The 10,481-nt window shown below is 52.1% G+C and overlaps 1 protein-coding gene across 1 annotated transcript; it reads left to right on the top strand.

Moving 5' to 3' along the window:
- Positions 1-221: 221 nt before the first annotated feature.
- LOC114040406 (low density lipoprotein receptor adapter protein 1-B-like) lies at positions 222-10,414 on the top strand (the record flags this gene model as incomplete). The annotated part of the gene is made up of 4 exons (XM_027858501.1): positions 222-303; positions 2,351-2,493; positions 4,286-4,398; positions 10,273-10,414. Coding segments are annotated over exons 2-4 (351 nt in total), but the record flags the coding sequence as incomplete, so codon positions are not given.
- Positions 10,415-10,481: the final 67 nt, after the last annotated feature.

The raw sequence follows: 10,481 nt of genomic DNA, 5'->3' as shown, positions 1-10,481 counted from the left end.
TCGCATAATGTGGTCTCGCCATCTCCTACTCTTTTCCTCTAGACCAGTTCCATTTTGTTAATTGTTTTCGCTAAAACTTAGTACTCAGAGCAAGACAGGTGTTTGGGGTTGGTTTTTGGTTTTGTTTTTGTTTTTTTGTGGTTGTTGGGTTTTGTTTTGTTTTTTTTAATCCCCAGTACTTAGCACAGTACCTGGAACATAGTGGGTACTTAATAACTGCTTCTTGGCTGTCTGACTCGGTGTTCCTGACGTGTCTGACTAGAGCTGTGGGCAGTAGGACTCCCATCTCCTTCGTTGTGGAAGGTAGACCTTGGGGACACGCAGGACCACGCTGGTGGCACTCTGTGGGGTCTCCTGCTGCCCCGTCTTTCAGCTCCTCTCAGGCAGGCTGCCTTCTGGGTATTCCTCTCTGTACATGGCCTGTCACAGGCTCTCCTGCTATAGTGACCCTCCAGGCTCTGTGGCCCATTTGAACCCAGGCTGCCCTCTGCCTCTGGCACCCTCAGGACCCCGTCTGGCGTGTTCTTCCCCCAGCTTTGCCCATCTCCCTAGAAAGCTCCCAGATGTTGCCTCTTGGCCTCTCACCAAACCATCCTGGGCTGTTCTCTTCCCAACATGGAGGAGGGATGTGGGGTATGAATGAAAACACCAACTTATTCCGCCATGCCATGTCCAGAACGTTCCTCCTCCTGCCTGCTGAGGCCCCCAGGCCTTGGCTGCCTGCTGTCTGGCTTTTCTTTCCATTCAATCATAGGATTTCAGAGCTGATGAGTAGTCATCAAACCCCAGCTCAAATATGTTCACCAGTGGGGAGCTCCCTACCTAATGAGGCAGCCCAGCCCTTTTCCAGATAGTTCCACATGTCAGGAAATTATTCCTTAAATGGAGAGGTAGGGAGGTTCAGTGGGAACCATATTGAGCTTGGGATCAGAAGACTCAGGTCTGAGCCGCCATTGTGTGAGTGTTGTGGCAGCTGTGTGACCTTGGGCAGGTCCTTTTCCCTCCCGGAGGAGCCTTGGTTTCTCCATTTGTCAGATGGCTACTCTCATGTTGGGCCCAAATCCTCCTTATAAATACTTTTTATTTGCTTGGGGCTTCTTCAGGGCTCAGATACATTGGAAGCAGAGCTGGTGGTCTGGGAGAGTGTGTGTGTGTGTGTGTGTGTGTGTGTGTGTGTGTGTCTGTCTGTCTGTCTGTCTGTCTGTCCCTATAAGTGGGTAGCACTCACCCCCAACTTGAAGTCAGGAAGACCTGAGTTTGAATTTGGCCTCAGATACTTAGGAGCTTTATGATCTGGGCAGCTCACTTATCCTCTGTCTGCCTCATTTTGCTCATCTGTAAAATGGGAATAATAATAGCACCCACCTCCCAGGGTTGTTGTGAGGATCAAATGATTTAATATAGGGTGATCCAAAAAGAATTAAACACTTTGCAAATTTTATTATTCAGTAACTAAGTTATATGTGAACATGTAGTCAAAACTTATTTGTCAAAGACCTATCTGGGAAATGTCAGGGGGTAACTGCAGTTTGGTGCTTATAATATACTCACATTTAACCTGATTACTGAGTAATACATTTTGCAAAGTATTCAGTTCTTTTTGAATCACCTTGTATATGTAAAGTATTTTGCAAACCTGAAAGTGTGATGTCAATTTTAGCTCTGGTTGTTGTTTATGGTTATTGTTATTATTATGATTCTTATTGTCCTTCCTCTTTGTCCCCCGATGGTCTCCGGGTGTCCAGGCCCTGCTCCCTTCCCCCCACCTCCAGTCTTCCCTGGGATGCTCTCCTGAATCCTTATTGGTGATACCACACCTGGTTGACGCCATCTGCCATCCAGTTAATTAGCTAATCCAGCCCCCAGCTCTCCCTGGATCAGTGGGGATGTGGGCAGCTGGGGGCCCTGCTGAGACAGGATTCTGTCATTGCTAAGCTCTGTCTAGTTTGATAAAATAATGCTCTCTCCTACTCCCATCACCAGCACGTTCCTTCCCCTCAGACTGCTCCTGACCTCCCTGTCTGTTACCTTGGCTCCCACCTTCCTGGGAAGTCCTTCCTCGGTCTAGGACCAGATGAGGATGCCATCTGGCTGGATCAGAGTATCTCTTTGATGTCACTGAGGGACTGTGGTTGCTTTGTCCCCCACCCCAGCACGTGCGCGTGCACACACCCCCCCCCCCCACACACATACACACTCACACACACACTCACACTCACACACACTCTCACACTCACACTCCCTCTCCTTCCTGGGGTATGGTGATAGGATGGGATGTCATTGAGCAGCTCACATAGTCATGAGTGGTCATGGTTGCTCTGTGCCCCCCTCTCTTCTCCTCCTTAACCAGAGTTACCTGAGAACTGGACAGACACAAGGGAGACCTTGCTGGAGGGGATGCTGTTCAACCTCAAATACCTGGGCATGACCCTGGTGGAGCAGCCGAAAGGCGAGGAGCTCTCGGCGGCCGCCGTGAAGCGCATCGTGGCCACGGTGAGTGCCGTGGGACTGGGCTGGTTTCTCCTTCTCTGACTCAGTGGGCTAAAGAGATAAGCTAGGGTTGGGCCTGGGCCTTTTGCCTGTGGTGGGCTGTGTAGGGCGAGTGTGGCCTTTGTCTCGGGTGACGGATTGGGGTGTGAAATGAAGAAATCTTGGCCTGCCCTAGGCACAGGTCCCTGGCCTTCAGCTACCTCTATGACGTAAGTGAGAAGGGGACAGAATGGCCTAACAGAAAGAGGCCTGACCTTGGAGTCAGCAGCCCCAGGATCACAGCCTAGCGCTGCTAAGGCCTGGAAATGTGACATTGTACAGGTCACTTCTCTGGGGCCCTGGTTCCCTGCTCTATAAAGTGAAGGTTGAACCAAATGCTTCTTTCAGCTCTAACAATCTGAGTCTGTGAGCCTGTGTCTGTAAGAACGCATTGTTCTGAAATCCTCTGGGAGACAGGCGGTGGCAGGCCCCGCTGTTGTCTGGGGGCACCAAGGGGCCGGGGGTGGAGTTAGAGGCCAGACCTGTATGTGGAGTCTCCCGTGGATTCTGGGTCTGCTGTCCTGCCTGCCCACGTGTGCCAGGGATGAAAAGAGCAGGACTTGGGCCCAGGTTCTTGGGGGAGAGCTCCATAAGACAAGAGGGGGATGCGAAGCCCCCCAGGGGCCCACATGGCGATGGAGGTGTTTCTGGGTGGCCTCTTCTCTGGCCCCCTCACAGGGGACAGGACTGTAGCTCTTGCGTGGTGACCACAAGGGCAGGGCACCCTTCCTAGGACTCCTTGTTGGTGATTTTTACCTTTTTTTAAACCTCTTTCAAAGCCTTTGCTTTGATATTTCCCAGTTCTTGTGCCAGCTCTCAAATGGGCCTTGGGGCAAAGAAGGGCAGGGAGTCCCAGTACTCAAGGGCTGGGCGTGGCGTTCCAGAGGCATCCCCAAGGGCCTGATCCCCTGGGCACGGTCTGCTCTTTCCCTTTGGCTAGGTCACAAAACGCAACCAAACACCCAATCAGCAGCTGCAGACTGGAGGGCATGAAGGAGGAAAGACGCTGCTCCAGAACGGGGAGTGGTGCTGCCCTCATTTTTTCTTTGTAAACCCAAGGTCTCCCCTTCTCCATTCATCTCCCTCAGCCCAGAATTATCAAACGTCCAAGCTGAGAGAGCCGTTAGAACATAGAATGTCAGAGCTGGGAGGGCCCATGGAACCCAGAATGTCAGAGCTGGGAGGACCCTTGGAACCTAGAATGTCAGAGCTGGGAGGGCCCTTAGAAAACAGAATGTAAGAGCAGGGAGAGTCCTTAGGACATAGAATATCAGAGCTGAGAGGGCCCTTGGAACCCAGAATTTCAGAACTGGGAGGGCCCTTAGAATATAGGATATCAGAGCTTCGAGGGACCACAGAACGTGGTGTCTGAGCTGAGAGGGGGCCTTAGTGCCCCTGAAGTCCAACACCCCCCCAATAGAGAAGTAAGCTGAGGCCTAGACTGGGGAAGCACTGTGCCCACGGTCAGTTATTGTTGGACTAGAACCCAGCTCTCCTGACTACTCCTGCTGCATGATGATACCAGAGCCTCCAGAAAAGGCTTTTTGAGACTCAAGACGAACGGCCCTGTCCAGTGATAAGGAGCTATCGAAGCAACTGTGCTTGATGCTGAGGCCCCTGCAGCGTTGTGAAGCCGGGGGCCAGGACCTGCAAGGGAAGGAGCCTTTCCAGCCCTGGGAGGGCGTGGGGTGGCCTTCAAGGATGGTGAGGCGGCCAGGCCAGACTGTCAGCCAAGCTTGTCCTCTTCTCTCCGAAGGCCAAAGCTAGTGGGAAGAAGCTCCGGAAAGTGACCCTCAAAGTCTCCCCGAGGGGCATCATCTTACATGACAGCGGGACCAATGAGCTGATTGAGAACGTTTCCATCTACAGGTAGGCCCTGCTCCCAGATGCTGCCCTCTTGAAGTGTGGATGAGGGGATGTCAGTGGGCAGCGTCCCTCTCCCCCAGAAATCATAGGATCATTGGCCTAGAGCTGGAAGGCACCTGCTGGGGCCCTGTGGTCCAGCTCCTTCATTTTACAGAGGAGGAAACTGAGGCTCAGAGAGATTGAGCGACTTGCCCAAGGTCACATAGGTAGTAAGTGCCAGGGGCGGAATCTGAACCCAGATCCTCCAACTCCAAAGCCGGGCTTATCCATATTGTGCTGTTTTTAATCCGTTAAATGCCTGGATTAATCTTATTACTTCAATACATTAGTGATCACTGATCTTATTAACATGAGTGTTCCCCCCAGGGCCTAGCACAGCGCATGGCACATAGTACATGCTTCATAAATGTTTGTTGACTGACTGATACATACTGCAGCCCCTTTGTGCCTCAGGTGACCTTGAGCAAATCTCTCCGCCTCTCTTGGCCTCAATTTCCTCATCTGTGAAATGAAGTGATTGCCCTTGATTTGTAAGGTCCCTTTCAGCTGTAGATCAGTAGCACACACTTGGTGCTTAATAAATGCTAATTAACTCAGTAACTGACTGATCGACTGGTTTTCAAGTGTTGCAGTGACCAAAAAATGCACCCCCTGGCGGGTAACTGGCCCCCTGGAGACCTCCCTGGCCTGGTTCTTGGTCCTGAAGGCCCTGTTGTTGCTTTCTCGCTCCTCTAACTCATTAATCCTGCTGAGTAGGAGAAGGCATGGTGTGGAGTGGAAACACTGCTAGGTTTGGAAGCAGACAGGAGATCAAATCCTGCCTCCGCTATTTTACTGCCTTTTGCATCACATCAGGGGCATCCCTGAACTCTGGGTCTCAGGCTCCTGCTTTGTGGAGCAAAGGGGTTAGACCAGATCAGGGTTCCTGGACCCCTTAGGGGCTCTGGGGAAGCCTTGGACCCTTTCTCAGGAGAGTGCCTTTAAATGCATGAAATGAAGTACATAGGAATACATAGGAAAACAATTCTATTGAAATACATCTATCAAAATTAAAAAAAAAAATCCCCAAAGAAGTTCATAGACCCCGGGTTAAGAACCCTTGAAATAAATGATCTGTGAGGTTACTTCTTTTTTTTTTTTCCTTTTCTTTTTTTGGTGAGGCAGTTGGGGTTAAGTGACTTGCCCAGGGTCACACAGCTAGTGTCAAGTGTCTGGTCTGAGGTCGGATTTGAACCCAGGTCCTCCTGACTCCAAGGCTGGTGCTCTATTCACTGGGCCACCTAGCTGCCCCTGAGGTTACTTCCTGTTCTAAATCTTTGATCCGAATGGAAGCTTCATGAGGGCAGGGAGTGTTTTGTATCCCCATCTGGCCAGCACAGCACCTGGCACACAGTAGGTGCTTAATGAACCTTTGTTGAGTTTCGTTGACTAAAGCATTTCTTCCCAACAGTCCTGTGGGTTGAGTAATGAGAATATCATTAGCCTCCTCCCACAGAGAAGTAAAGGGATGAGCTCAAGGCCGCACCATGAATGTCAGATTCAGACTCCGTCCTCACTCCTAGGTCCATGAGGTCTCCCTCTGCTCTTCCCTTCTCCCTGATGATGTCCCTCATCGTTGGGCATCCACTGATGGTGGGTCCGTGCTGCCAAGGGAGGCAAGGTTCTTAATCTGCCTGGGTGCTGTGAACTTACTTTTCCAAATGTTTTGATAATTGTATTTCATTATAACTTGTTTCCTCTGCACTTCTATGGATTTTGTTTTTGTGCATCTAAACACGCTCTCTTCTGTGGGTTTTCCCGGACAGCCAAAGCGGGCAGGACACAAAAAGATACGCCGGTGGGGGCCTCAGAAAGAGGGTTGCATGGTCACTTGCCTGGTGGTCAGCTAATCTGCTGGTGATGAGCATCTCCGAGTGGAATTAGGCTGACCCTGATGTGGCCAAGCTTTGCCCGGCTGGGGTAGGACCCAGAGCAGCCTGAGCTCCGCCAGTGGGGTCTTTGAAAACGTCTCTGCCACGCTGAGTTGTCTCAGTTCACCATGGGGCCTCTGTGGTTAGGGTTTCCACAATTGAAGGTCACTTAAAACTGCCCTTCTCTTGAAACAGCCAAGCTGGAGTCTGGGAGTTTTATGTTATCTGTTTTACAGATGAGGAAACTGAGGCTTAGAGAAGGGAAATGACCTGATGAGGATCACACAGGTTAGCAGCAAGATGGGGCTCTCTGGACACGGTCTCTTTACCAAGCCTGAACAACAGGCTTCATTATTAAGGACAAACATTCCTGTTTTAACCAGGGCCCTTGTTCTGCCTCCAGTTTTGACTCTGTGTGTGTGTGTGTGTGTGTGTGTGTGTGTGCGGTCTGGTCAGCCCCAGCTGGGGTTGGTTGGCCACCTCTGTCAAAACCCGATGCTCTTTAGGCATCGGGTGCAAACGTGTATTCTTTGGGGACCATCCACCCAGCAAACACTTTTGTGTTTTGACATAGCTAACTTGGAAAGGGGCCTTGGTCAATAAGAGGGCTCTGAGGTTGCTGCCCTTTGGTTTCTTGGGCTAGGCCTGGAACGCCCCCGTGGCATTGGATGACGGAGCAGGCCCTGTTGCCGGCCCTGAGCAGAGTGCCTCGTTGTCATCCATCCCCTTCCATGGAAACATCCCAGCTCCCCTCATGTCAGCCGAGGGCCCAAGGAAGAGGCCTGGGGAGCCTTTCCTGGGTGACTCTGCCCCTGACCGTCCCCTCTCTGGGCTGTGGCACAGGGGGAAGCTGAGAGCTGTCTGGCCATGGGTCTGATCGGGACCTGAGCACGTTCAGTGTCAGTCATTCCCCTTCCCTTGGTTGGCCTCAGTTTCCTCAGCTGTAAGGCAAAAGGGGTTGAACCGGGTGGGATTGTGTGGTCTCTGTGGTCAGCCTCTCTATAGTTCAGCCCCTTTATTTTTACAGGTGAGGAAACCCAGCCAAAGGGAAGGGAAGTGACTTTCCTATGTCCTGGCACGTGTGACTACAGCATCTGTTCTGCCCCTCTCTGCTCACCCATTTGAGCTGTCCAGCAGCACTGCTGATGAATTGTGGTTTCCTTACCCTGTTGCTGCTCGTGTCGTGGTTACAGTTATTACCAACCTTTGGAGACCGTGTGGAGGGAGGGCAAAAGGGACACAGTTTCTACCCAAGAAAGCTCAGGCCCGGCGCGCTCCTGGGCAGGGAGATAACACAGCCTCCTGGATTGGGCAGGGCCTTGACCCAGTGGAAAGTGGTAGATTTGGAGGCAGAGGACCTCTGCCACCTCTTCCTATTCCTCCTTCCTGTGTGGCCTTGGGTCAGCTGCATCATCTGTCTGGACCTTAATTTCCTTATCTGTAAAGTGAGGCACTTGGGCCAGCTGGCGTCCGAGGCCCCTTCCAGCCCCAGAGCTCAGATTCTGTGGCCGAGTGGTCTCTCACGACCGCTACTTATCGCCAGGCTGCTGCACCCTCTGTCTCTAGAGTGGGGGCTGATAATCCTCAGGCTGCCTGCCTCGAGGGGTCACTGGAGGGATGTGGTAACTCAATCTCACCAAAGCTGCTGCTGGGCTAGAAGCCTGGCCTCTTACTATTGATGTGGTTTGGTCGTGTTGGACTTACCATGACCCTGCTGGGGGTTTTCTTGGCCAAGATACTGGAGGGGGTCGCCATTTCCTTCTCCAGCTCATTTTATGATGAGAAAACTAAGGCAAACAGGGGTAAGTGATTTGCCCAGGGTCACACAGCTAGTAAGTGTCTGAGGCCAGATTTTAACTCTAGCTAGCCTTGAAGCCTGGCCAGCTCCCATCAATCAGTGAATGATGGCCTGAGGCTGAAGGTGTGGGGAGGAGGGCCCCAGCTTCTGGCTCCTTTTCTGAAGCCTGCTGGCTCCTCTTCAGATCAGATTGGGATGGAGTCATTGGGACTTGAAGGACAATTCTTGCCTAAGCTTGTGTGATGAGATAACAGGGCAGGATGTGGCAGGGAGCTGAGCAGGGTGAGCCCAGGCATAGGCCACCCTGGGGGAGAAAGGCAGAGAGGAGTTGCTAGTAACTGTCCTCCTCTGCTCAGCTTCTTTTCTCTCACCACACACACACACACACACACACACACACACACACACAAACACACACACACACGCCTCTCGAGCACGACTTCAACAAGCCATTTCTCTTCTGTGGTCCTCAGTTCACTCATCTGAAAATGATGAAAAGTTGGTGTCCCTCACAGCCCTGACCTCCTGTGTTCTAAGGCTCCTTCCAGCTCTGCCATTCTGGGCCCTCTTCCCTCTGACAGTCTCTGTTCCAACTCTCTGTGACTTACCTTCAATAGATCTGCCATGGGGCCATGGTGCTGGTCATCCTTAGGGGCCATTTCAAGACTGAAATAGTCAATGATACCCCAGCTCCCATTTCTCTTCTAGAACATGAAGGCTTACAAAAGGGCTTTCTCACACCAGCCCTGCCTGGCAGGAAGGATACGTGCTTATGCCCACTGTCCAGATGAAGAACCAGGTAGTCAGAGGAGTTCTGGGCCCCAGTGGCTGGCCAGTGCCAGAGGCAGAGCCCCAACCCTGGTCTTCTACTCCAGCACTCTTCTGCTTGGGGTAGGGCCTCTGGGGGATGCTGAGTCTTGTCGGACGCAGGGGTAGGCACTCTCTAAGAATCACTGTTAAATAATAACGATACTTAGCATTTGTAGAGCACTTTCCAGTTTACAAAAACACATGAACTCTTTTGAGCTTTATTCCTAAGTAGGAGAAGTAAAGAATTGCGAAGCCAGGTAGGAACTGAGGGTGAGAGGGGTGGGGGTTCTGATTGCTGCAGGAGCTCTCGGGGGGCTGGCCTGCAGGAGCACTGGGAGGAGGCCAGTCTGGAGGAGTGTGGGGTCCAGGCTGGGAGCCACAGCCCCTATTCTCGGGCAGTCTGAGCTTCTCACAATTAGCATTTATTTATCCCCAGGGTAAGAGGGGTGAGCACTACCAGCTGCCCAGGCTGTGATAGCTCTTCTCACCTTCACTTCCTCCCTGCTCTCCCCACCTCACACATCCATCCTTCAGTACTGCTGCTGCTCATCTTAACTTCCTTAGGCTCAAACCTAGTGACGTCACTCCTCTGCTCAGAGACGTTCAGTGGCTCCCTGTTGCTTGCCAAGTAAAGGCCAGATTCTTGTGCTTGCTAATTGAGGCCCTTCACAAGTTGGCGTCCCCCTCCCTTCCTAGCCCCTTCTCATACTGTGCCCCCTGTCTAACTCTCCTTCTCTAGGCTCCAGAGCAGGGGGAGGAAGGGGGGGAGGCTGGCAAGTGCCCAGGTCCTCTGATTTCCAGTCCAGCTGTCTGTTCACTGACCTGTACTAGTACCCCAAAAGTGAGGGTGAATGTTTGCTATTATTCTGCCTTCCAAGGTCCCTTCTAACTCTGATACCCCCCAAGTCAACAATAATAGCTCATATCTCTATAATGCTTTAGGTCCTTCATAACCCTGCTGTGAGGCAGGCAGTGAAAACATTACTTTCTCCCTTCTGAAAATTAGAAAATTGGAGCTTCAAGGGTTAAATGACTCACCCAAGGTCATACAGGCCACGTGTGGCAGAACCAGGGTGGGAGATCAGGTCTTCTACCAGAGCAGTATTCTTTCCACGCTCACATTCTGTATTAGCTGAATGTTGTACGTGAGCCTGCTTGGTGGCAGGGGGATGGATCAGATGACCTTACCCTTCCAGCCTTGGCCCCCCCCAGAGAACCGACATGGTAAAATCCAGCCATCCTGCATCTCCCCGACACCACCACCCACTCCCTGGCCCAGGGGGATGTCTGGGGTTGGGCAAGGGAGCCAGCTCCTAACCCCCGTGCCTTTGGTCTCACTCTCCCCTCTCCCTGCTCCAGGATCTCCTACTGCACCGCAGACAAGATGCATGACAAGGTCTTTGCATACATCGCCCAGAACCAGCAGAGTGAGAGTCTGGAGTGCCACGCTTTTCTCTGCTCCAAGCGGAAAATGGTTAGTGGGAGAGCCAGGGCCCTGGACGTGAGCCAGTTGAGGTCTTGGGGGGGGAGAGGGGGAAGAGCATGAGTTGGGAGTCACTTGTTTTGGG

Source organism: Vombatus ursinus, unplaced genomic scaffold (assembly GCF_900497805.2).
Source record: "Vombatus ursinus unplaced genomic scaffold, bare-nosed wombat genome assembly UNPS02013082.1, whole genome shotgun sequence".
NCBI classification, from domain to species: domain Eukaryota; kingdom Metazoa; phylum Chordata; class Mammalia; order Diprotodontia; family Vombatidae; genus Vombatus; species Vombatus ursinus.
Note: the sequence above shows the minus strand (reverse complement) of the source record. Positions and strands in the feature narration are given on the sequence as shown.